At 56.9% G+C, this 23521-nt stretch overlaps 9 protein-coding genes across 9 annotated transcripts; 5 read left to right on the top strand and 4 right to left on the bottom strand.

Moving 5' to 3' along the window:
• Positions 1 to 341: 341 nt before the first annotated feature.
• K437DRAFT_264523 (uncharacterized protein) lies at positions 342 to 1305 on the top strand (the record flags this gene model as incomplete). Its single annotated transcript, XM_013385656.1, has 4 exons — positions 342 to 543; positions 609 to 666; positions 853 to 903; positions 942 to 1305. 4 exons carry the CDS (start codon positions 342 to 344, stop codon positions 1303 to 1305), a joined length of 675 nt encoding a protein of 224 aa, XP_013241110.1.
• A 589-nt stretch (positions 1306 to 1894) lies between these two features.
• K437DRAFT_227869 (GINS complex, PSF2 component) lies at positions 1895 to 2740 on the bottom strand (the record flags this gene model as incomplete). Its single annotated transcript, XM_013385655.1, has 4 exons — positions 1895 to 2089; positions 2163 to 2280; positions 2349 to 2441; positions 2505 to 2740. 4 exons carry the CDS (start codon positions 2738 to 2740, stop codon positions 1895 to 1897), a joined length of 642 nt encoding a protein of 213 aa, XP_013241109.1.
• Positions 2741 to 3189: 449 nt separating this feature from the next.
• On the top strand, positions 3190 to 4647 carry K437DRAFT_270248 (uncharacterized protein; the record flags this gene model as incomplete). Its single annotated transcript, XM_013385654.1, has 1 exon — positions 3190 to 4647. One exon carries the CDS (start codon positions 3190 to 3192, stop codon positions 4645 to 4647), a length of 1458 nt encoding a protein of 485 aa, XP_013241108.1.
• Positions 4648 to 5873: 1226 nt separating this feature from the next.
• On the top strand, positions 5874 to 6593 carry K437DRAFT_259002 (uncharacterized protein). Its single transcript, XM_013385653.1, has one exon. It carries the CDS (start codon positions 6100 to 6102, stop codon positions 6505 to 6507), a length of 408 nt encoding a protein of 135 aa, XP_013241107.1. The 5' UTR covers positions 5874 to 6099; the 3' UTR covers positions 6508 to 6593.
• Positions 6594 to 6945: 352 nt separating this feature from the next.
• K437DRAFT_259000 (uncharacterized protein) lies at positions 6946 to 8299 on the bottom strand. Its single transcript, XM_013385652.1, has one exon. It carries the CDS (start codon positions 8025 to 8027, stop codon positions 7023 to 7025), a length of 1005 nt encoding a protein of 334 aa, XP_013241106.1. The 5' UTR covers positions 8028 to 8299; the 3' UTR covers positions 6946 to 7022.
• Positions 8300 to 10775: 2476 nt separating this feature from the next.
• Positions 10776 to 12866, top strand: K437DRAFT_208076 (JmjC-domain-containing protein; the record flags this gene model as incomplete). Its single annotated transcript, XM_013385651.1, has 3 exons — positions 10776 to 11071; positions 11251 to 11333; positions 12133 to 12866. Coding segments are annotated over 3 exons (1113 nt in total), but the record flags the coding sequence as incomplete, so codon positions are not given.
• A 2332-nt stretch (positions 12867 to 15198) lies between these two features.
• K437DRAFT_258997 (PigN-domain-containing protein) lies at positions 15199 to 19598 on the bottom strand. The gene is made up of 7 exons (XM_013385650.1): positions 18187 to 19598; positions 17613 to 18118; positions 17389 to 17530; positions 16478 to 17309; positions 16173 to 16405; positions 15774 to 16094; positions 15199 to 15709 (listed from the first exon to the last, which is right to left on the bottom strand). Exons 1-7 carry the CDS (start codon positions 19271 to 19273, stop codon positions 15258 to 15260), a joined length of 3573 nt encoding a protein of 1190 aa, XP_013241104.1. The 5' UTR covers positions 19274 to 19598; the 3' UTR covers positions 15199 to 15257.
• Positions 19599 to 19780: 182 nt separating this feature from the next.
• K437DRAFT_258995 (uncharacterized protein) lies at positions 19781 to 21743 on the top strand. The gene is made up of 3 exons (XM_013385649.1): positions 19781 to 20109; positions 20183 to 21039; positions 21120 to 21743. Exons 1-3 carry the CDS (start codon positions 19906 to 19908, stop codon positions 21583 to 21585), a joined length of 1527 nt encoding a protein of 508 aa, XP_013241103.1. The 5' UTR covers positions 19781 to 19905; the 3' UTR covers positions 21586 to 21743.
• On the bottom strand, positions 21654 to 23504 carry K437DRAFT_275969 (uncharacterized protein). The gene is made up of 2 exons (XM_013385648.1): positions 22906 to 23504; positions 21654 to 22818 (listed from the first exon to the last, which is right to left on the bottom strand). Exons 1-2 carry the CDS (start codon positions 23176 to 23178, stop codon positions 21853 to 21855), a joined length of 1239 nt encoding a protein of 412 aa, XP_013241102.1. The 5' UTR covers positions 23179 to 23504; the 3' UTR covers positions 21654 to 21852.
• Positions 23505 to 23521: the final 17 nt, after the last annotated feature.

The raw sequence follows: 23521 nt of genomic DNA, 5'->3' as shown, positions 1-23521 counted from the left end.
GCCAGAGCCTCGTTGCCCTTTCGCCTTCACCCTTTTTCTGTCTCAAGGTTCCGGGCCGTCATCATATATAGATGGGTACATGCATCATCGCCGCACCAGCAAGACCGTGAGTTGTTGCTGACACCCCCCCGTCCATGAATGCACATTGCATCGCCCTTACAAATGGGACTATCAACGTCGGCGGAGACGACAAATTTTTACAGAAAAGGTGAACCAGGTCTATACCTCGGGGCGACCACACATTTAGACCAAGGATCCATGGATAATCCGAGTAACTGATGCTAATCGGGCGCTCTTACTATCATGGAGTTCAAAGCCTTCCATTTGATCTCGAGCTCGCAATGGGGAACTACTCCGTAAGTGGCGACCTGTTAAGCAAGTCGGCCTATGGCTTGGAGACGGCGGTACCCAACGACAACGGCGCCGAAACGTCCAATGCAAGCGAAGATGCAAAATGGGTTCCGTCCGCTGGATGGAGACGATGCAGCAGTGTGGCGAATCTTCGTACGAAGGACAGACAGCATGTTATCGCTCTCGAAGAAGGTAGGTGGTTGCGTGGCTCATAATGCACCTCAGTATTATGCTGACATATTCTTGCTGCTATCCAGAAAGGTCCGGCGCGACGACATGCAGCCTACTCGTGGAACATATGCAAGGCTCAGGAGGGTGTGTCAGACGAATGATCTTTTGATGGATGTTAGTTGGAAAGGTATCATCTGGCTGCTTGCATAGGTCCTGAATCGACACATGCATATTATGACTTGTCGCGTTCAGAGAGAGCCGCCGTCAAAGGGTGTTATGTCTGCTACGACGAACCTTTCCTGTTCAGTGAATGAATTTGCTGATTTACAGCAAAGAGCGGGCGGCATACCAAACTGCTGGTCTCGAGATCCCGGCGCTTAAGTACCATCATCGGACGCGGCACGCACAGCGCTTACCAGAGGAGTGGCCCTCCAAGCGCTCTGTGCCGAAAAAAAACAGGCAAAGCAGGCCGATAATCCGGACGCAGCTAAGAACGCGCCGAAATTTGCGGGATCAAAGCCCGAGAGCCTCATGCTCGGTGCTGGCGCAGAATTGTCTTCTACAACTCTGAAAGGTTTCGGCATCGCGGAACCGATCCCAAAGATGGCTCAATCAAATGCAGCCATTACTGACGCGCCGCAATGGCGCCAAGTGTCGCCTGCTGATCAGTCAAATGAAGGAATCGAAAGTCTATCAGATCGAGGCGAGCAACCCAGCAACGGTTCACCAGTCTTCGGTGCGGATTTGCGTACACAAAGCTACACCTTTGACAGGCCGTCGTAGATTCGTCTCCAGCATGGCTGCAGCACTTGTGGGAAAATATATACTTACAGGCTGCCAGGCCAGCCTGTGTGCTGCCCGTCTCATCACAGCCCGCGATTTCAGTAAGCACATCGGTTCCTTCCGCGGCGGGTTCCTCGAAGCTTCCGACGAGTCTGGATAACTACGATGCTCCACTCAGGACGGCTCCGCGGTCTTGTTCGCCGATCGAGAATACAACGCGCAGCCTGCTGGCAGCGAAGGCACCAACCAGCTCGGCAACTTCGCCGACCTCGAACTCATGCGGTGCGTGCGCAGCGGCTCAAGAGCAGTCGCTCATTGGCGGTCTGGCGTTGGCGCTCGCGATTCAACACGGCTTCTCGCCGCAAGAGACGGCCGGTCCCCTTCGATGTTCCGCGACTATTCGCCGGCGGACAGCTCTTCGTCTGTGGGCGTAGGTAGCACCAGAGTGACGTAGACAATCCTTTGTTGAAAGCGCAGTGCGATGTTTGCAAAGCACTCTGACAAAGATGCGTCTGTTCGGGTCAGGCGCTCTGAGAGAATGGTTGAGGCGTCGGGTCGGGCCAGATGTAAATGTCGTTGTCCTCAACTATTAGCCCATTGTTGTGTCGTCGAAAGTCAAGGCATGTCCACCGTCGAGACCGCTCAAGTCATTCTCTGCAGTGTTATTCGTTTCCTCTGCATCGTTGGTAGCGGCGGCGTTCGACTCAATAGCCTTGAGATGATTGAATGCTGTGGTGAAGAAAGCCCTTAGCTCGCAGATTTCGAGGGAAGTGACATTGGTCATCTTTGTATCGGGAGCACAATCTTCGGGGTCAGTGTAAGGAAGATGCAGCTTGACTATGATCGCCTTCAATTACCTCAAGGTGTGCAGAATTAATGGCACTGAGGCCGGAGATGACTTTGGCTTGCCGGGCTTCGCGAAGATCCTTGAGTAATCCTCGGATTTGGTCAGAGTCGGGGATATCACTCGATGCCCTGAATGTAAGAAGCATGGATGAGTCAACACGACCGCAAAGGGTTCGTAAGAGGCCCTATAAGCGTACGTTTCGAGTAAGACCTTGGCAATAATAGCATAGTCCTGAGGAAGCTTTGCGAAGGGTGCTGCTCGAACCTCTTGGTCATAAGCCTCCCGGAGGCTCTCTTCGAGCGACACGACATCAGTCGGTTGTGGCAAGACAGGAGAGCTGCAGCCGTCGTACTCACCGACGCTCATCCATTCCGGAGGGACGATCTTGCATTTCTTTTTGGATCGAAGGTTGATCGCCAGCCATAGTGGGACCTTGCACGTGGCCGGCGGACGGAATGGGCCGTAGATGCCTCCTAGCAGCCGTACTCGGTCGAGGGACAGAGAGGGCACGATATCAATCTCTGTGGACTCTGCCGCGAGATATTCTATCTCTGTGGGCAGCAACCCTCTTCTCACTATTGCCGCCATGCCTGTGCTCTGATGATCATCCCTAACAAGGCGTTGATTGCAGGTTGAGTGGCAATTGAGATCGCAACTCTTGGAAGCAGAGGTCATTTGAATTTGGCACAGCGATGTCTGTTCGCCCTTTGAAAGCAAATGCCGTTAACGCGTCACGCGACGTGACGCTACCCACACAACGCAATCCGTCTGAGCGCAACGCATCTCTCTCTTTAGAGGCTCCATGGAGACCTTACTCTCTGCTTCGTTCCTCACGAATCCCGCAGCAGCCTTCTAGTCTGTTCATCAGACTTAGGCTTAGAACGTGCTCGGTTACTTCGTGCAGTTGACCTGTCGAGTTTGGCAGACCGATCATCGAACGATGGTGTCGTTATTGCCTGTCTAGGTAGGCACCAGGACCTCAAAAGATCACTTGCAAGCGCAGCATATACCAGTGATGCAGAGGCCCGTTTTACATCATGGCTGATCAAGCAGCAGCTGCGTTGCTGAAACTTTTCTCTAACCTACCTGATGCATCAAGTCGGCTTCGCGAACTCCAGCACGGGCTTCGGCAGCATCGAGGACTCGCTTCTCATGGTTCCTCGTCATCCCCCACACCGCCGAGCAACAATGGCGAGGCTAGGTTGGCATGTCTGGAGGATCGCATGGACGCGCTAGAGAGGCAGATGAGCCAGCTGCAGCAAACATGTGCTGAGGTTATTCAAGCCTTGGCCGTCGTTGACGAAGATGGGGATGAGGAAGATCAGGAAAACGAAGACGAGGATGAAGCCGGAGACGATCGAGAGGAAGAGCAGGAGTCCGATACCGATTCTCTTGCCAAAGCTGCTGCACATGGCCCTGGAGCTGAATATTCGGATCCGGACTCTCTTTCTGCTTCGCAACCGTTCACAAATCTGCTCGCACCGCTCTCACGAGATCGCGTGGCAGCAGACAAAGCTCAAGATGGCGCAGATCGCCCATGCGCGAGCGCCACGACGATGGCCCTCACACGGGACTCTGCTCCTCAGACGCTGGTGAACGCATTCAAGACGTTCGTTGCGAATCGGGCTGCGAGCAGCGCAGGTGCAGGTGCAGGAGCCGAGTCGCTGCCTGTAAACTTGCCACTCATGCAACGCGGCGACCAACTCAGCGATGCGCAGCGACAGCTCATGCTGGAATTCCGACAATACCTTGCTTCGAACCCAGTCATGCTCCTCAGCCTCGCCGAAAACGTCGCCAGTGGGGCGAATCGCATCTCAGCGCGGCCACGAAACTCGGTCAAAACGAAAAGTCAAGCACCGAAACGAGCAGGACGACAGGCCACGATACCAATAGCTCGGCCTGAACAATATGTGGGGCTCGAACACTACGACGAGAAGGCTCTATATCCGATAGAGGAAGCGGATGAGCGCATGGTTGAGCACTACGGCGCCTTGCAGTATCCGCTCCCTAATCCGCCGCGCAACTTTGTGCCTGGCGACCAGCTAACGTACACTCTCAGCCGTACAACGCAGAATGTTGTCGACCTTTGGAAGGAGTGGCACTTCGGTCTCAGTCAAGATCAACCGAGCGTCATCTTCCTCGAAGCGGTTTTCAAGACGTCGTGGCGCTGGACGGTCAATGCGCGGAAACAGTACAGCCAGCGAAAGGTTATTATTGACGAGGTGCATGCGGTGATGAAGGGCAAGGAATGGAGCCTCGGCAACGCGCTGAGACATCTGGAGCTCGCGCGCGCCAAGCATTCCCTCTCAATGTTTGCGGACGTGCTTAGGTGGCGAGCGCGACAAGGTATACCACCTGGACAGCTTGCAGATGAAGATGGGGACGCCTTGTTCAGATCATATAATGCAAGTCAGACGAAGCGGCCGTCCAAAAAGAAGCGCAAGCACGGAGAGATGGACACCGCCGATGCCGGGGCAAATGAGCAGACAGCGTGAGCCACCCACAGAAGGATCTAGCATTACATTTTTGCATACACATCCTGTCATTTTCCATCAGCACTTTTATATTGTACAATAGTTACCCACCAACGCTATATTATTGTCTTATGAGCAACACTCTGCGGTCCATGCCGGCCCTGGCCTGTTTGTGGGCTATCAGAAGCTTTGTCTGGCTATTTTGAAGCCGGCATCAGCTGTAAAGTCACCGATGGCTTGTCTTTCAACGTTGCTTTTGGCAGGGCTCGTCAGGTTGTCCTTGCGTGCCTGCTTCTCTTCCGGCGTATTCGTCTTCAAGCCGCTGGGAATTGCGATGAGAGCAGCTGAGGGCTCAGCGGACATATTTTCCTATGTGAAACGTGCCCGCATCCCGCCTGTGGAAGCAGGAGTTGGTCTGGCTGATCCAGACGTTTAGGATGGAAGCGTTGCGTGCTTGATTGGCTCGACGCAGTTGGCTGGCAACAGCCTATCACCGAGCTTGCCATCTCCGCCTTGGATCTGACCCTTCCATCACTCGGTTGATGTGCGCTCTGAAATGCTGACGATGTCCCCCACGCGCAGTGTGAGCTCATCTGTGTCATGCGGCTTGGGGACGTATTCGGATAGCGCTTTCGCAGTGTCTTGAGCGGGGGCGAAAAGCGATGCGCCGGACAGCTGCGATGATAGCGCTTCTGCCGAGTCGAGCATGGAAGTCTCAGTGAGGTTCATATGCTTTTGCAGCGGCGCTTTATCGACTGAGTATATGCAGTGCAAAGGAAGCAGATGCATGGGAAAGCAAGGAGTAAGGCTATGCGAGCTGGCTCAACCGTCAGCTATACACACGGTCTACAGGAGAATGGCGATGTCTCGCATCACATTGTCGATTACAAAGTCTGTCAGGCCGCCCATCTCTGTGACAAATCAGGTCTTAGTTCCCGGAGTGGTAGCTACCCAAGCGATGCTTGCAGCTTCTTCTGAGCATCGCCCGGGTAGGTACTGGCTCTGGTCAAGGGCACTGCAGTATCAGGGCTGAAAAATGAAGCAACAGCTATCTGACGCATGTCACATGCCACATGCCACACCTTGCCTCATTCGGGCTGTCACCTTTGAACGACGTAGTTCCCTCAACCTTCCTCAAGCCGAGCGGTGTAGTGTTGTTAGAATAGAATCGGGGTGCCACTCCGAGAAAGGGTTGATGAGACTCAGATTCGGATATCGCGCTGAGCAGGCGGCACTCATCTGGCATAGCACCGCGCGACACGTACAACTCGACCCTAAAAAGCACCTAGGCCAGTCGACCTCACCCACACCTACAGACATGGAGAGCAGCAAGCCAGAACCTGGCCGTGGTCGTGGGATGCTTGGGGCCTATTGAGCCTCATGTGCACGAGCGAATATAGTCGTCCTTGCCGACTCACCCTTCAGCTTGAGATCTGGAATAGGTCGATGCGCACAGATGCGAATTCAAGCAGGATGGCCGGCGAACCCGTTTCCCCCGCATCGAACATGTCGACCTTGCGGCTGTCGACTACAAGTGAACTGGATGATGTACGCTCGCTGGCCCCGTTTCTTAACCTCTGGTGTGGTTCGATAACTGCTCGTGTGCTGCGCAGCAGCTTATCGAAATGGTGCGACATACAGAGCACGCTCGATGGTGCCGTGCTCACTGTCTGTCTGTACAGGCTCAAGAACATGAACGCGTTCAATGATGCGATGATGCACGACGTCGTCTTTGTATTTGAGCTTGCTGACGCCGATGAGCACATCAAGGCTTTCGTACTGACAAGCGGCGGAAAGGCGTTCTGCGCAAGCGCAGACCTCCAAGCTGGATTGGGCGCCGATGCCGGCGGCCAGTTCCACCTGCACCGCGATGGAGGCTAACATGCGGCCCTTGCCATCCGCAATTGCCGCAGGCTCGTCATCACTGCGGTGCAGGGTAGCACGGTGTGCATGGGAGTGATGACGGTCCAGCCGGCTGACATTCGTTGCGTAGCCGAAACGTGAGTGCAGACCTGTCAGGGGATGCCCGCATCAGCATGGCTCACGTCATTCATGCATTCAGAGCGAAGGTCGCGTTCCCGTTGGTCTAACACCAGAAGTGACATATTCCTATTTGCTGCCTCGCCTGATAGGCCACTTAAGTGAGTGTGTCAGAGAGGCATATTTCATCCAAGTCATGCGTGTGCTTGGAGGTGATGAGCTTCTGGGAGTCTTTGAAGGCGTAGGACGTGAACAATGGCATCTCCGGCGCGCACCGCGGCAGGTGAAGCTGTGAAGAAGCGTCGCATCTATGATGAATATGCAGCACTTGCCTTTGCCGCGCGTTACAACGGACGAAGTCATGCTTGAGGAATGTTACATGTTACATTATGAGAATGCAAGAGAAACCGTTGGTCTCAAAAGTATGCGGCGGCGTTAGCGGGACTGGCGACGCCGCCATAGAGGTTGCTAGGCCATGAGACAAAGTGGAACGTCCACCTTTTATTCTTGACGCAGTGTTCGGTGAGCGCCTCGAGGTCGAACATCTCGCCGATGGGCATGCCGAAGAACCCGAGCAGCTGCTCGTGCAGACTCGTGAAGCCTTGGCGTGGCGGCCAGCTTTCGAGCGTCGGCGAGTCGGACGCGATGGCGGCGAAGTGTTGGTCCCAGAGCCAGGCGGCCATGCGGTGCAATGACTCGATGCCGGCAAACTTGTGGCCGCTGCCGTGCAGGGCGGCGTTGGAGATGCTCCACTTGGTGCGCTCACTGGGCTTGCTGTTGTAGTAGCGCGTAGTGAAGCCCATGCGGATGAGGAGGATGTCGCCCTGCCGGAAGCGCACGCCCTGCGCGGCGGCCGTCTCCTTGAGGTCATCGAGCGTGATGGTGTGCGTCGAGCACGGGTCGTACGGCCCGAAACGGTAGCCAACCTTATGATGCCCACGGCGCTGGCGGTCCAGGTCCTTGCGGCTGAGGTAGCCCCAGACGTCGAGCAGGACGCCGCGGCCGGAGATGCCGTGCGTGGCCCAGTTCTGCATGCCGAGCTTCAGCGCGGGGGACGAGGGCGACTCGAGGTTGGGGTTGTGAAGCCGCTGCGGTGGCACGCCGCTGGTGTGCGCGTGTGCGTTGTGCGCCTTGGCTGCGTCGTGGATCTCGGCGCGCGGGACGCCGCCGTAGAAGACGTTGAGGCTCGTGTGGCCCACGTGCCGCAGGCCGTCCCAGTGGGTGCTGCACTGCGTGTTAGCTGTGAGGACCTCGTCGGTGCACGGTGCGTGCTGCGCGTCGTCGGACGTCGTGTCTTCCGCAGAGATGGCGTTGACGGGATTGCGCCCGCGCTGCCGGTGCCGCTCGGCGACCGCCTGCCGGTGCTCCTTCCAGCGCGGCGCTGTGGACGGGATGAACGTATGCTGCAGGCCCTGGCGCATAAAAAATGGCTCGACAGGCAGGTGCAAGGGTAGATTCAGCGCAAAGCTGTGCCCGGTCTGCGAAATACAGAGGGGGATGGGAAGTATGTCAGTGTTTGCTTCTTCGTTCGTTCGTTCGTCCGTGCGTTTGTTTGCAGGTTAGAGGTACCTTGATCTCCTCCCGGGCGCTGCGCGCGACGACGGCGTCAGTGAGCAGGTTAACGGTTCCCAGCTGATCATAGCCGCGACCCCAGACGTCCCAGGCGCAGCCGGGGTGGCCGCCCTCGGCTTTGAGGTCCCTGTAGCTCGGAATGTGTTTCCATTCGGAGCGCTTCTTGACGAGGGACTGCGAGATGGGCATGGGCGACGACGCGACCGTCGTGCGCGTCACGTTCGTCAGCTGCTGCCTGATGGCCGCGACGCGCTGCAGCATGCCTGACTCCGGGCCGCCAGACGAGGAAGAGGAGGAGGTCATGGTATCTTGTCGTACCGTAGCTTCCTGTATGTTGCTATAAGCTCTCATCAGGCTTCGGCGGGCGCCTGGCGTGCCTTGCTGGCTGACGGCCGTCTCGCCGCTATCCGCGCGCTCAGCTCGTTTGGATATGTGGTGAGCACGGTGGCGGTGGGGCTGTTGGGGGATGGGCGCGGTACTGAGTGGCGGGCGGGATGGCAATGTGGCATGGCAATCAATAAGCACAGACTTGGGGTGCGGACGTCGATACGGGGGATTGACGGGAATGCGAGTCGTGGGGCTGGGGGTTTTGGTTTGGGAGGCTGAGTGCGCGTAGGCCAGTGGCCTGAAGGATAGGATTGAATAGGGTTGCTTTCCCTCCATATATGTAAATCCACACAGGCATCTTCGTGTCTATTCCGCATAGCCTTGAGCGCCCCGCCGCACGCCTCGACCCTTTTGTGTCTCTCTGTGCTCGCGTCCCGACAAGCAGAGCAGCTTGCAACTGAGCTGGCAACCACGCAGAGGTGCTTTTGATGGTGCGGATCGGCAGCGACGCATACACATGCACATGTACATCGTCCGTCCATGCATGGATAGGGTATATCGTGCTGCGTGCAGCAGTGACGGAAAAAAGCGACCAAGCTGGGGCTGCCGGCTTTGTGTGATCTGGGGCTTTACCGTCGGCCTGCCAACTTGCCCAACCACACTCGAGTTGCCTCCTACCTTTCTGCCTTGTCTGGTTGCCACAGGAAGACGCGACTGCCCGCCCTGGACACTGTTCAGTGTAGACTCGGAAACAGCTGCCAGCAACATCTCATACAAACAGGGGAGTGGCCACCGAAGGCTGCTTCCAGCAGGCTTGATGCCATACAGGAACCGAGGTGCGTCGCGTGATCCTTCACGGTCAGCATCTGCATACCGGATGGCTTGCTCAGCGCCGCGACGACTTCTGGCAGGGCAGGTAGGCTGACTTCACCAGCACCCTCAAACACCATCCAGGCTAGACTGGCTCAACTGGTAGCCTTTGAACTCGCGTGGCATCGAAGCATTTGCTCACAATGTCACACCGCACCTCGACCTGCGTCGCCATGCGAGCTGCTCAATCGGCAGTGGCAGAAAGCGATGCAGTAGACGACAGTGAGCTCTCCAGCCTCTCGGGCGATGAGTGCTTATCAGAACTCACCGACAGCAGCAATGACAGCGCCGATGAGAGCGAGACTGAACGAGGCGGCAGCAGCAGCAGCAGCAACAACAGTGACAGCGATAGCGCAAGCCTAACTAGAGGTAGCGTTAGCGACAGCGATCTGAGCGAGCTGAGCGACGACGAAGACATGATGCAAGGCGACGACGACGATGACAATGACGAGGAGCTATCAGAAGAGACATCGCCAGGACCTTCGACGCCAGGCAACAACGAGAGCCATGTGGATGCCATCGACACTTCTCTCGACCCAGAAATGAAGCAGCGCGGCGCAGCACGCAGAGCGGCAGCCTCTATCGCCAGCATCGCCCCCAAGCGTCGGGTGTCTAGCCACATGAAGGCCGAATCACTTGCTGAGGAGCAGCAGCCTTCCTCTCGGTCTTCGCCTCTGCGCCAGACACCAGCAAAAATGAGAATTCCACAGCAGAGGCAGACACGACGGCCTCCCCTCAGTCCCCGAGAGCAGCGATTCAGGGCTCGCACCCAAGCGGCCCCGACGCCTTCTGCGAAGCCTGCGAGGACGAAGGCGAAAGAGGCCGAAGCTGCGAGCGATCCAACTTCTGTGGCACTGGCGACGGCGGCGGCACCGCCATCTGAGCCGCCTCTCACCGAACGGCAGCGTCATCAGCGGGAAGAGGCCAAAAGGGCAGCCGAGCTGGACCGCCAGCGCAGGCGCGGGGAAAAGAAAGCCGCGCTAGAAGCCAAGAAGGAGCTTAAGCGAAAGGAGCGCGCAGAATACCTTGCGTATAGGCGCAAGCTGCGCGAAGAGCTTGAAGCGGAAGAAAGAGGGGCATTCATTAACCTTCAGATGGCATCAGAGGTAGGGCAGGCTAATCCCGCTCTCGCTCACAGAAGCGCAAAGAGACACAAGCGCAACAGCGGCGCGCCAGCTGCTGCCGAGGTGCTCGACAGCGAGCAAGTCGGCGAGGCCGGCAGGCGGAGCAAGAAGTCCAAGAAGCCGCTCTTATTCAAGAAGAAGGAAGCGACGCCGCCGCTTGCAGTGCCCGACTACCTCGCGCTTTCGCCCGAGGCGCGCAGCCGCGAGTGTCTCCGCGATGTGCGGCCCGCGTACTTCTACCCGGACCGGCCAGCCGTCGCGCTGGACGATTGGGACGAGGACGGCATCCCCGTGTTCGTGCCGACAATGGAGCAGTTTGTCGATTTCTACGCGTATATGTCCGCTATCGACGCGTGGGGCATGCGATCCGGCATCGTCAAGGTCATCCCGCCCAAGGAGTGGGTCGAGGCGCTGCCGTCCATCCGTCAGTCGGACATCGTCGCCGCCTCCGACGCGGCTGTGGCTGTGGCGTCGTTGGAGGCGGTGCGCATCCGCTCGGCGATTGAGCAGAACTTCACAATGGCCGGCAGCGGCGTGTGGCGTCAGACGAACGTCGTCAAGCCCGCCAAGGTGTGGAACGTCAAGATGTGGGCCGACGAGGCGGCCAAGGTTCACCGCCGCGGCCCAGAGATGAAGCACATGCAAGCCAAGCTCATCCACGGAGCTACTTACAGCAGCAGCAGCAGCAGCGGAGGCTGCGGAGGTGATGCGAGCGGGAATGCAGGTGGCACAGCCGCTGCCGCCGTATCAGGGGTAGCAGCGAATGGCGCAAAGGGCAAGAGCAGTCTCTTCCACGACGATATCATGGGCGCCAGGACGCGGAGCGGCAAGATCGTCGACGGCCAGCCGAGCAGGGCCGCGGCGCAGCATGCGGCCAACGAGGCGGCCAAGAGGAAGAAGCGGAAGCGCGAAGCGGCAGCTGCAGCTGTAGCAGCAGCTGCGGTTGCAGTCGAAAGTCAGGGCCAAGGCCCGAGTCATGGCGACATCTCTGTAGCTGTAGGTGGCGGCGCGGCATCGACGACGACGGCACACGCCGATATCGATCTCAGCATGCCAGCCCTGGAGTGCGTGCCGCACCCGGAAGGCGCTGCAGCTCAAGCAAAAGCGGGCGCTCCATCTGCCGCTTCGGATTGCTCGTCCGCGCCTGTGCTGGCCGTAGAGTGCGCATTGGCCGATGCGGAGCCTAGTGCCGGACAGGGTACGCTTTCAGAGGAGGGCAAGGCGGAGCCTGAAGGAGAGGCGCATACAGCCAGCTCAAATGCGGAAGTGGAAGCCGCACCGGCAGCAACATCAACAGCAGCGGACGGGAAGAAGGCTGTGCCTCGGCTGGTGTTTAGGAAGCGCTCGCCGAGTATGTCAGGCAAGCTGCAGCCGTCGGTCATGAGACCGCTCGAACTGAGCACTCAGCGCATGGTGCGGTCGCAGTCCATGCGTGGGGAGCAAAGCCTAGTGCTGCGCCAGCTGCGCAACCGCGACCTGCGCGGCGAGGAGATCGTGAAGACCCGCCGGAAGCGGCCTGAGTGGCACCCGAAGAAGCTCACCGAGGCGGACAAGACTCCCGCCGATGTCTGGGCCGCCTTTGATTACAAGGGCTGCTGGCTTCGCGAGGCTGTTCCCTCTGAGACTCCTGCAGAGGATGCCATGAAGGAGGATGATAATGAAGGCGAACATGTAGACGGGACGGCTGGCTTGGTGGTGCCAATTGCAAAAGACTGGACGCCGGAAATCTGCCGTCAGATCGAGGGCGAGTACTGGCGCGGCCTCAACGGCGGAGCAGCCCCAATGTACGGCGCGGATCAAGAGGGCACACTCTTCACGCCTCGCACAAAGAGCTGGAATGTCGGCTCGCTCGACAACATCCTCACCCGCTTGCGGCTCAAGGGCCGCCTGCCAGGCGTCACAACGCCCTACCTCTATCTCGGCATGTGGCGTGCGACGTTTGCGTGGCACGTGGAGGACATGGATCTCTATTCGATCAACTACATCCACTTTGGCGCACCCAAGCAGTGGTACGCGATCAGGCAGTTCGACCGCCAGCGCTTCGAAAACGTCATGAAGGCCGCCTTCCCACAGGATAGCGGCCGCTGCTCGCAGTTCATGCGCCACAAATCGTACCTCGCTAGCCCGACGTACCTGCGCGAGCGCGGCATCGAGCCGCTGCGTCTCGTTCACCATGCGCAGGAGTTCGTCATCACGTATCCGTTCGGCTACCACAGCGGTTACAACCTCGGCTTCAACTGCGCCGAGTCAGTCAACTTTGCCCTTGAGCCGTGGCTCGACATCGGCCGCAAGGCCAACTACTGTCACTGCGTTGACTACAGCGTACGTGTCAACGTCGATGCACTGATCGAGGAGAGCAACGAGATGGTCGAGGCTGAGGAGAACGCCGAGCGCCAGCGCCAGGAGGAGATCGCCCGGGCCAAAGCCGATGAAGCGTTGGCTGAGGCAGAAGCAGAAGCAGAGGATGTAAAACAGGCGGCCGAGGCCGCTGCCGCTGCTGCTGCTGCTGCTGCAGCTGGTGCTGCTTATGGCGAGGAGGCCGCCGCTGGCCCTCCTACCATCACGCATAAGGAGAAGCTGCGTTGGCAACGCGAGGGCGCCCGGATCCGTGACGAACGAGAGGCCATCATGAACGAGGCACGCACGGACGGTGACATGGATGAGCTGGCCCAACGTGCAATGGAGCTGCGGAAGGCCAATGCGGCGTACCAAGAGTTCCAAGTCAGGCTCTCGGTACAAAACAGGCTCAAGCGGCAGGAGGCGCAAGTGCTACGATACAAGAAGGCTGCCGACGACAAGGAGAGGATGCTCGCGGAGGAGCGGAGGAAGGCGCAAGAGGAGTGCCCTTGCGTCTTCTGTCTCTCGAGAAACACTTCGGACCTGGTTCCAGTCGCGCCTGCGCCTGACGTCGAGCTGCCTCCTGGCTCAACAGCCAAGATGGCACATCGTTCTTGCGTTCCTCTTATTCAGGAGACATACATTCCTGCCGACGGTCCTGATGTGGTTCTTGGCTTTGAGAATATTCCGAGAGATCGCTGGAAGCTTGTGAGTATGAATGCGGAGAGGTGTGTGAATGGGTCTTATTGACAGTTGGTTTGTTTGGAAGAAATGCTCGATCTGCAGAGTACAATACGGTTGCTGTGCGCAATGCACATACGGCAAGTGCACCGCGTCGGCGCACATCAGCTGCGCTTTCCCAGACGAAAGTACCGCCAGCGAAGACAAGGAGATGCCAACCTGGCTGTATCAGAGCCTGCCTGCCAACGAGGCGAAGGTCATGAATGGCAATGCCAAGAAGGCGAAGAAGTCTAAGCCTTCCGCGAAGCTGAAGACACCGGCTAGTGCTCAGGCGGTCATGGTTGCTGGCGCCCCTGCTCATTCCTCCGCGCCTGAGCAAGCGGCAGCGCAGGACTTGGCTTATGTAGCGCTTTCGGCAGCAGCATCCGTTGCAGCACCACCTTCTGCATTGGAACAAAGGTCTGCGCCTGTGCCATCGTCCATAGCAGCTCTACCTTCTGTGCCGGCCCAGGGGATTATAGCAGCAACTGCATCTGCGCAAGGATCGACCTCAGTCTCCACCTCGGCCGGTGTACTAACGACGATGCTGCAGGCTGAGCCATCCGCCGCGCCAACGCCTGGCGCCAATTCGCAGGATGCCAACACGTCTGAGCTGAAGGAGGATGGAGCGGAGCCTGACGAGGAGAACTACACCCACGTCTTCCTCTGCCCGACTCACAACCCGGTCTGGAAGAAAGTGGTCGCTGAACGCCGGGCCGCCAAAAAGCTCGAAGATAACAGACAGCGAGTGCTCGCACTGCTCCCGGGTACGCTTGTTAAGTATCGTTCCAAGAGTGGAGGAGTCTGGCAGGCCGCTTTGATCGAGATCGTCGACAAGGAGGGCAGCGATGGCGAAGTCATCGTCAGCGAGCACTGCGGTCCCACCAGAGTACCGTGGTCGCGCATCATCTTCCCTGAGGCAGAGCGTGCAGCTTCGAAGCGTAAGGACTCTGTGGCATCAGGGATCGCTGGCCACGAACAAGCCCACGTTCACAAACGGATCAAAATTGTGTCGCATGGAGGACAAAGCGGCTCACCCAGTCACACTGCTCTGCAGTCGCCTGGCAGTGCAACCACCCCGCAGCCATCAGCATTAACATCAACATCAACATCGGGCCGGATGGAATCCAGCTCAAACATCCCTGTTCTTGCAGCAAACGCTGCACAATTTACACCTGGTGCATTGCCGCCACAACTGGGCGTTGCTCCCGCCGGTCTCGTTCCGCCCACAACGATGGCACATCGCACAACAAACACGATGAACGGCGAATCAACGGCTGGCAACTACTCCATCTCATATCCGCTATATGGGCCGAATCCAATGGCGCAAATGGCTCAGCTTACGCAGGGGCACCAAACTCACACCGCTTCGAGCTCATGGCACCCCGAAATGGCCGGTCTTCAATCCACTTCGACTGTACTGTCTCAGGCGCCTGTTGTCCCGCAAGTACCCGGATTGTTCCCAAACAGCATGAACAACGCATTCTACCACACTCAGCTCCAGCGGGCCCAAGTCTTACCCTCTACAGCCCATCTGCCGTCCGCAACTCCACAGCTGCAAAGTCCCGCCGGCGAGGGGCCATCCGGAAGCAGCACTGCCTGATACTCGCTCGCATTTCACATCATTGAAGTATAGCAAAATAGCACGCCAAATATGCATTACGATCTGCAGGATGACTCCCAGAATCAGATTTTAATGTGTCAGACTTGCTCCAAACTTCCGATGAATGCGGCACTCAAGGCGGTGAGGCCGAGCATGAAGACTTGTAGCAGGTTCGCCATGGCGAAGTGTGTAATTGTCTGCCCGATCTCCAACCAACTACCAGTGTCCCGGACCGCATAGAGGAAATTCAGCGCGAGGACGTCTGTAGCGATGCAAGCAGACAGAACCAAGGGTGACGCATCGGCGAGCCCTAACCCTGCGATCTGTACAAAATCACCAGTTGTGTCCTGCGCTTTTGCTTCAACTGCCTTGCTCTTCTGTGCTTTGTTGGCCTGTGGCGACACGCAGAGTACTTGGAAGGCGGAGCACAGAATCAAGAAGGGGACCATGATCTTGAGGATGAGAAGTGCCGCCATCAAAAAGGGGCTGAAGACAGGTACCAAGCGGTAAACGGGCGACAGGTAGAACGAGGATATCGAAGCGATATTCCCTGTCCGGGGAAGAAAGATGGTCAAAAACCTGCTTAACATTCTTTGCATCACAACGAAACTCACCTGTGCCAAAGAATGCGACGTGCAAGAAGAACAAAAAGAAGAGGGCGATTCGCACATCTTCCTTTGCAAGCAGCCGCGGTCCCCTGCTACCGCCACTTGTACCGGCTCTCTCAGCATACAGGAGGCCTTCTATTCTCGTCCAAGCTGCGAGGAGAAGGGCGAAGGAGCCAAAGAAGAGGGCTTCGTCTCGTATCGATAGCAGAATGAAAAGGGGCGCAAAAGCAAATATCGTAATCGCAATACGCTGCACTGGCGGCTGGTGGTTGCCGGATTTTTTGTCCACACGGAGCCCATAAGCGAAAGGGAAAGTTAGGCAGAAAGCTGACAAGGATCAAAGAGGAAGGTTCGGTCAGTATGGGAAGGGAATACGATGTGCAAAAAGGGTAGGTCAGGTCTCACCAAGGACCAGCCAGCCGCCGACTTGGCTGGCTAAAGGCAGGCCACGCTTCGATTGGAGGCTGTACGCAGAGACGGTTGTTACGATCGTTGCGGCACATAGCACTCCAAGCTCAATTTGAATCGTGCGTACGGTCCGTTGCAACCCTTCAGCGCTTGTGCCGCATCCAAGCAACGCATTTGCGTTGCTCAAGACATACATGCCGCCCATCAAGAATGCCATGCCGGTAATAATGCTTGCGCAAAGAAGTGACCACGTCCTCCATAAGTTGTACTACCGAAAGATCAAACCATTATAGCTTACTCACAGAACTTGTATGCTTTCTTCTTTGTCAAGACTGTTAACGGTGAACATACCATTAAGAAAGCAGACAGCCATCCAGGCGAGGATGGTTTTGGGGTGTTCCTGGCGCATGGGCTTAGTGATGCCGACTATTGGCCACACGGTTCCAAGTACGAGAAACCCAATGGTCCATGCCACCCTGTTGAGGTATCCGACGACGATGAGCTCCAAAAGGGCGAGAGAGCAAATGATGTAGGCTAGCAGTCCGCCCACTGTCGCTCCACCTTCCTTGTTCTCAGCTGGACCCGGAACAGCTTGGGTGCTAGTAGTCGGATTTCGACTTGCGCGCCAAGCGGCAACAAAAACCGCGCGTTCATCGATAACTCGTGTCCAGAATAACGCTGGAAAGACTGCGTACACGTAGTAAGTGAGTGGCGAGCCTTCTGCAGTAAATTTCGCACATAGTGCCCCAAATATTGGTACGCAGATAAGCTTCCCAAGGCTGAGGACGCTCGGGTCAGAACCAGAGCCTTGAGGTCTGTACAAAGCAAGGGTGGGATGCTCGGGGGAGAGAAAGTATCGCTGCAGAAGGAAGGAAATGCCGTAGAGAATCGAGCCCAAGTAGCCGAGGGTGATGATGGTGCAGAGAAGCAGCCAGTCATACGTCTGCAAGTATCTGTTGCCTTCTAAAGCGAGTCGGAAGAGCTCATCGATACGCTCGACCGCTTCATGTAAATCACCGATGGCGACAAGATATTTGGCTTCGTGAACAAGTTGTTCGCCGGGCAGGTCATCCTCTTCGTCCTTGTCCAACGATTCAAATGGGATGTAATTGATCATGCGCTTTGAGCGTGCCTCTGTGGATGCATGGGAATAGCAACATTGGAACCATCAGAGGATAAGAAACTCGAAAGGAGTAATGACCCGCAAACTCGCCATGCTTTGTGCGGTACACTTCGAGTACCTGTAGCGTGTTCGCCAACAAAGCTCGGACGATGTGCTCATCGCTGACGTTCAGGTAAGGCAATGGAAGGTGGCCTTCCAAGTTGCCGGGAAATGGGGCACCTATGAGCGATGCCTGACAATAGCAAGATGGATCGGAGAGGAGGGATAGTCAACAGAAGTGACGCATCACCAGTACCATTTCGCAACAAGCTCACAATCAAAGACGCTACATCCGCTTGATCTACGTCGTTGCGTTTGACGTCACCCACCACCCAGTGGCTGTAGTACGCATCTTGCTCCGCATCAGCCTTCCTCATCTGTCTCTGTTTGTCGGCTGCATCGAGCTTCGTTGGGCGTGCCACGCCAGATCCCCACGCGATGAGTGGCGTGCGCGTGTTGTCCGGGTCTCCATCGCCGTGGTTGCCTTTGGTGCTCATGCCATGGTCGGCGGTGAAGACGTACGCCGTCCTATTGTCGTGGTCATAGAATTCATCGAAGAGCGCTTCAACCCGCGCGGCAATGGCATCGACGACGATTGTGTTGCCGACGTACTCTGTCGAATGTGGACGGTAGGTGTGTCCTGTTGTGTCAAGACCGAGAAGATGAAGGAAGAAAATTGTGCCAGGTTGGTGCAGGCGCTCCTTCAATTGTTTGTCAGCTTGGGCGTGGGAGAAGAGCTCTTCTAGGTGACCAAGCACCCAGAGGTCCAGGTTTGTCGCATCTGCACGCACGCAAGGCAGTTACACCGCTCTTAGAAATCAGAACGATTCAGGAGTGCAAGTCCCTCACCCTTAGTAAAGTCCTCCTCATCCTCGCTGTAAGTTTCCATCCATACCCTCTCCTTTGCCACACCTTTGGCAAACATTGGCAAAATATCCGGGCTACCGAACGCCCACGTCTGCGTACTCTGATTGAAGACTGAATCAAATTGAACCGGATTGAGCTTCCAGCCTTTGGTGACGGCGCTGACGTCCTCGTACATTCCGGCGATCAGAGCAACGTGCCCCGGCCGCGACTCAGTTGGTACGCGCGTGTGCGACACGCCAAATGGACCTCGATTGATTGCAACATGGTGCAGGAACGGAGCAGCGGGATGTAATGTTCCTTGTAAAGTTTTGAGCGTTTCGCTGTTCGCATCTCCAAAAGCGATCGCAGTATCGTTCTTGAACGGTGAAAGGGCACTGTTGTACTGAAGGTTGAAGTCTCCCGCCTCTCCGTTGTTGGACTGTCGCAAAAGGTCTTGTTGCGCCCAAGCAGGCAACATGTGCCATGGGTGTTTCTTGAACAAAGTGTCGGCTCTAAGTCCGTCGCCGACGATGAGGACTAGCCGGTCGGCAGGGGACTTCCACTGCCTATATCGCTCTAGGCCCATGAATCCGCCCATTTGAACTTCTTCCATTTCTAATGCTTTCTGCTCCTGTTTGCCTTCTGCGCCAAGCTCGGAGAGTGTAGTTTGAGACGATGAATCGTGATCGTGCCAAAGTGAGCTTTCATTTTTCTTTCCTTGACCATAATTCAAAGCTTCTAGCCCTTCCTGAAGTTCTGCCTCGACTTCTTCTCCCTTTTCGAAAATGAGAGGTCGCCCATCTTGCAACGGCATTGGAGCTGACGGATGCTTGAAGCTGAGGACAGGCACCATAGCCAACTCCAATACCCCGCCGGCTTTTTCATATTCGGCGAGTGATGAGGGTGCTATGATGTAAGTGTCATTCAAGGTGAAACGACGAATCGGGTGCACAACAGGGGAGGTAAAGTATATGTCGCATACGGAGTAAGTGTAGAGAAGGTGAAAGAGGAAGGAAATGACCATGAGGGAGCGTGTCGAATGCAACCAGCTTGTTCGAATGGGATGCGCCCCGTCCGTCTTTGACGACATTGTGGAGATGAAGCCCAGCCCAGCTGGCTCTTGATTCTTATTCGTAATCGAAAACAGCAAATGAGGGACGCTGGCTTGTGGAAATCAACGGACAAGCAACATAGACAGATTCACGTGCTTCAACAGCGCTTGGTCCTCTCTCGGCGGCGGACACCGGTGCCTTTCGACACGGTCATGCGCTGCTGAGAACCCACAATTGATGAACAATCCGTGGGGCGTCCTGATCCACAAGCCGTCAAGGAGTCCTTGTACATCATCGACCTTGTCTCCGGAGGCTTGGACCACGGAAGGAATGTAGAGAATCTGGAGTACTGGACGGTGAACGGTTGTTGAGCGAAACGTGTTGATCTCGTTCTTCATGCGGCACTCCGCGCTCAGCAAGGTGCAAAAGGGAGAGAGCACAAACCAACAACGAAGCCATTATATAAGCAATTTGTCACACGTGGCCCATGCACCACGACAACTTTCGCTCGTGTTCGCTAACCATCAACTGAGCATGTTCCATCAGTCAACCTTGCATGCTTAAAGGTGACCTGTGCCTCATCTAACTTTCCGACACCTCCCGACAAGGGGGTCATCTAGCAAGATAAATGGTTAGTGAATCCCAGTGAGCGAGTCACATTTGAGTCAAAATGCCGCTTAATTACTCGAAATGGGACAACCTTGAGCTCAGCGACGATTCCGACGTCGAGGTCCACCCGAATGTGGACAAGCGCTCCTTCATCCGCTGGAAGCAGCGCGACATTCATGAGAAGCGCGACTTGCGTAAGCATGAGCTCGAAAGTCTCAAGCTTGAGCTTTCAATCAACGAGAAACTGGTTCCGATGCTGAATGAAGTATGTGCACGGCAGCCTTGTTGATGGAAACTGTTCTTCTCATACTGCGTACCCTCTTCCTGTACTCATCCAGATTGTCGCCTCCACAAGTTCCGAAGGGCATGCATTCTTCTCGCGCCGTACTGCACAGCTGACGGCTGGCCGTGCAGAGAGGGGAAACAAGGATGGTCCGGACGGTCCGACGCCAGACGACATGATCATTTCTCTACTGCTGCAGATCAACGAAGAGGATGGTGTCAAAGGCAAGCAATCTGCAGAGCTGGACGAGGCGTTAGTATCCTCGCTAAAGGGACACTTGGGAAAGCTGGAAGAGAGGACAAAGCAGGTCAAGGAGCAGATCGCACAGATGGAAGAGGAGGACAAAAAGAAAATCACGAGCGATTCGATTCGAGAAGGGTGGAGTGCAGGGTATGTCGCAAAAGCCGAGCTAGAGCCGCCACAATCGGCCCCCTCCGGCTCCAAGAAGAAGGCCAAAAATTCCACACAATCGGGAATAAAGACGATCGAGACGATCAACAGTCCGTCCACTAAGGCGGACGCAGAAGTCAATAGCGGAGAGAGCAGCGAGGACGACGATGACGAGATCCCAGCAGCGACGAGTGCGATGCTTCAATTCGCCTCCTTACCCTCTGCGATCCCCCCGTCCATCCCTTATACTGCGCAGAGCCTCCCGGGTACCTTTATCCCATCGCGGCATCTGAACACGACGGCGTTTGAGAAGGCGTATGTGTTCCTGGGCGAGCACCGGGAGTTGCTGCGTCCCGGAACAGATGGAGGCGATGGGTCGACGACGGACGCGCTGCTCGTCGAGGCTTTCCAGGCGGAGCAAAAGGAGCAGAAGGATAAGGCGAGAAAGTGCGTGGAGAAGGCGCTGCTCGTGCAGTACTGTCAGAAGCTAGGCAAGGACGGTGTAAGTCTGTTTTTCAAGAAGTGAGTACCATCCGCCTGCCCCGAAGGAGCGTGGCATCTGCTGATCCAACCCTTGGTCCCTTGATGTACCCTTCCATCAGGATGGTTGCAGCAGACGGCAAGGCAGCGCTTGTCTTCCTGAACGACGTTCTTTCGACCTACGTGCGCATCGCAACGCGCTGCGCTGAGCTGGCCCAGCGGGAATCCAGCTCCGATGGTGCAGCGGGCGAGGAGCAGATCCAGCTCGTGGCGGAAGACCCAAGCACGACGATCACATTTGAAGTGCCGGACGGCCCACCGCCGGAGCACATCACGCTTGAAGGCGAAGGGCTTGAGGGCGTTTCAATCGATGCGGTGCGCGATCACCTGCAGCGCCGCTGGGACTTGTTCTGCTCCTTCCCCGACGAATTCCGCGAGGCGCTCAAGACGAAAGAACTAGATCAGGTCAACAAGGCGCTCGGTAAGATGAAAGTCGACGAGGCGGAGAGACTTGTCGGCCTCCTGGACGAAGCGGGCATCCTCAGCTTTAGCAGCACCGAGATCAGGGACGAGACGGGCAAAGCATAATTGTGCCGATGTGATCATTCGCTTCCTCTTCATTTGAAGTTTACACAGCGTAATCGGTGCGCATGGAGCACTCTGTCTTCAGCAGCGCGGGTGATCTTTGCAATTCATACAAAGTGTCTGGGAACATACATGCCAGAGCTTTCTGCACAGGTACAAGTACACGGAGGAGTGCATTCGAGAAACGTCGAGACTAAATATGCGTTCTCGTATTGTGCGCGGGAGGAACTGAACGAAGATTCAATGTGTGTGTACCAATCGATCAAGCGGTCAGCTGCCACTGGCGCTACCGAGCCTGCGCGTGACATTGACGTCCTCATTGACTATGTCGCTTTGTTCGAGCTGCGCAGGGGTCGACTCTTGTGCAACGAGTAGACGGCGGCGCTCGTCCTCGTCGTCCTGCGCAGCCTCCGCCTCGGTGTGGCTGCTTCGCAGCGCGACGGACTTGCTCCTGCGCGCAGTGTTCCCGTCTGCATCGCCAGCAGCGGCAGTCGCAGCGGCGGCGGCTTCCTGCTCTTCACTCGGCAGTGCGATTTGGCCCTCGCGGCGCCCACCGAGCCTCGTCCAGGCGATGCTGGTGACGTACGAGGTGGTGAGCAGCGCGATGGCCAGGACGAGCGCTGCAAAGATCTCCGGCGGACGGTCCAACGCTTTGGACGGCGGTGGCGGGGACGGCGGAGAACTCGTGTCGGGCCCGTTGTTAGAGCCGGTTGGAGGGGGAAGCACGCCATCAGGGATACTGTCGCTCTTCGATGGCGCAGGACCGCTGTTGAAAAGGATTGAGATGTACAAGTAGACCGCCGCTGCGAACCACGCAAAGTCTGTCGTGGCGAAAATCCACATACTGGCAAGCGCGCTGGTGCTGGTGACGACGGCGAACGTGGGCCAGACGCTCTTGTTGAGCGCGCGCTTGCCCTCGCCGTAGTCGAAGCCGACGGCCATAAAGAGCTGCTGCCATACGTCGACGTGGAAGAGCACGACGAGGAAGAGCTTGAGGGGGAGGTGGACGCATATCCACTCGAAGGGGCGGTGCTTGATCGTCGGCCGGATGACTGGGTCGCTACGCCGAACCTGGATGTACAGCACGCTCGACAGGAGGCCGAGAGCTGCGAGTCCCAGCAAGACCGTGGAGGCGATGCTCGTCGCGTGCGTGTTTAGTAGCCACAGTGGGACCCAGATGGCAAGCATGAGGTTGGCAAATGCGAGACGGAGGCCGACGCCGGCGGAGATGAGTGTCTGTGCCCATGCGGCAAAATATCAGGATCAGCGGTCAGCGGTTTGCGGGACGGCGGCCCAGCGCATCTGGAAAGAAGGCTGGCTCACCTGTGCACGTACGCTGCTGGTGGAGAGGGTGATATACAGAGCGAACCCGATCTGGGCAAAGTATATGGCGGCCCAGTAAATGAGGAGCAGGCTGTCGCGCGGGGCGATGTAGGTCCAGTGCCTTGCGCTGATGTCAGAGATGCATGGGCGGGCGATGAACATGCCTATTGCGAGCGCGCCGAGGGAGACAAGGAAGGAGAGCGGGGAGAGGATCTGGACGCGGATGAGGTGCTTAAGGCGCCTGTCGAACACGGGCGGTGGCCGGCTCGCCATGGCGGGTGGTTGGCGGTGGGTGCTGCGCGTGCGAAGAGACGGAATGAGACTGCAAACGAGAGACTCGAGTCAATTGCAACGGGCGCGAGTCGATGGTGGCGAGCGTGAGCTGGATGCTGCATGGCCTAGAGGGGGCGAGGCAAAGATTCATGAAGGGGAAGGCCGTTTGGGAGAGAAGATAAGCTGAACATGCGCTGTTAGTTGTATGGCAACAACCACGATACTATGCAAGCACAGTTGTGCAGAAACCAATTGACGACGAACGTGCGTCATTGGGCAGATGTCCAATTTGACTGGGCTCTCTCGGCCGAAAACCAGAGAACAACCCTATTCTAGGGGCAGC

The sequence above is a fragment of the Tilletiaria anomala genome (assembly GCF_000711695.1).
Source record: "Tilletiaria anomala UBC 951 chromosome Unknown K437scaffold_102, whole genome shotgun sequence".
Lineage (NCBI taxonomy): Eukaryota > Fungi > Basidiomycota > Exobasidiomycetes > Georgefischeriales > Tilletiariaceae > Tilletiaria > Tilletiaria anomala.
The sequence above is the reverse complement of the archived record's forward strand: the minus strand, read 5'-3'. Positions and strand labels throughout refer to the sequence as shown.

Coding starts and splice junctions, on each gene's coding strand:
- K437DRAFT_259002 (XM_013385653.1), top strand. CDS start 6,100: ATGGCCGGCGAACCCGTTTCCCCCGCATCGAACATGTCGACCTTGCGG.
- K437DRAFT_258997 (XM_013385650.1), bottom strand. CDS start 19,273: ATGTCGTCAAAGACGGACGGGGCGCATCCCATTCGAACAAGCTGGTTG. Junction 17,531..17,612: donor CGGATGTAGCGTCTTTGATT/GTGAGCTTGTTG, acceptor TGCTATTGTCAG/GCATCGCTCATAGGTGCCCC. Junction 15,710..15,773: donor CGTCGCATTCTTTGGCACAG/GTGAGTTTCGTT, acceptor TTCCCCGGACAG/GGAATATCGCTTCGATATCC.
- K437DRAFT_258995 (XM_013385649.1), top strand. CDS start 19,906: ATGCCGCTTAATTACTCGAAATGGGACAACCTTGAGCTCAGCGACGAT. Junction 20,110..20,182: donor TGGTTCCGATGCTGAATGAA/GTATGTGCACGG, acceptor GTACTCATCCAG/ATTGTCGCCTCCACAAGTTC. Junction 21,040..21,119: donor GTAAGTCTGTTTTTCAAGAA/GTGAGTACCATC, acceptor CCCTTCCATCAG/GATGGTTGCAGCAGACGGCA.
- K437DRAFT_275969 (XM_013385648.1), bottom strand. CDS start 23,178: ATGGCGAGCCGGCCACCGCCCGTGTTCGACAGGCGCCTTAAGCACCTC. Junction 22,819..22,905: donor CCAGCAGCGTACGTGCACAG/GTGAGCCAGCCT, acceptor GCATGGGCACAG/ACACTCATCTCCGCCGGCGT.
- K437DRAFT_259000 (XM_013385652.1), bottom strand. CDS start 8,027: ATGCGCCAGGGCCTGCAGCATACGTTCATCCCGTCCACAGCGCCGCGC.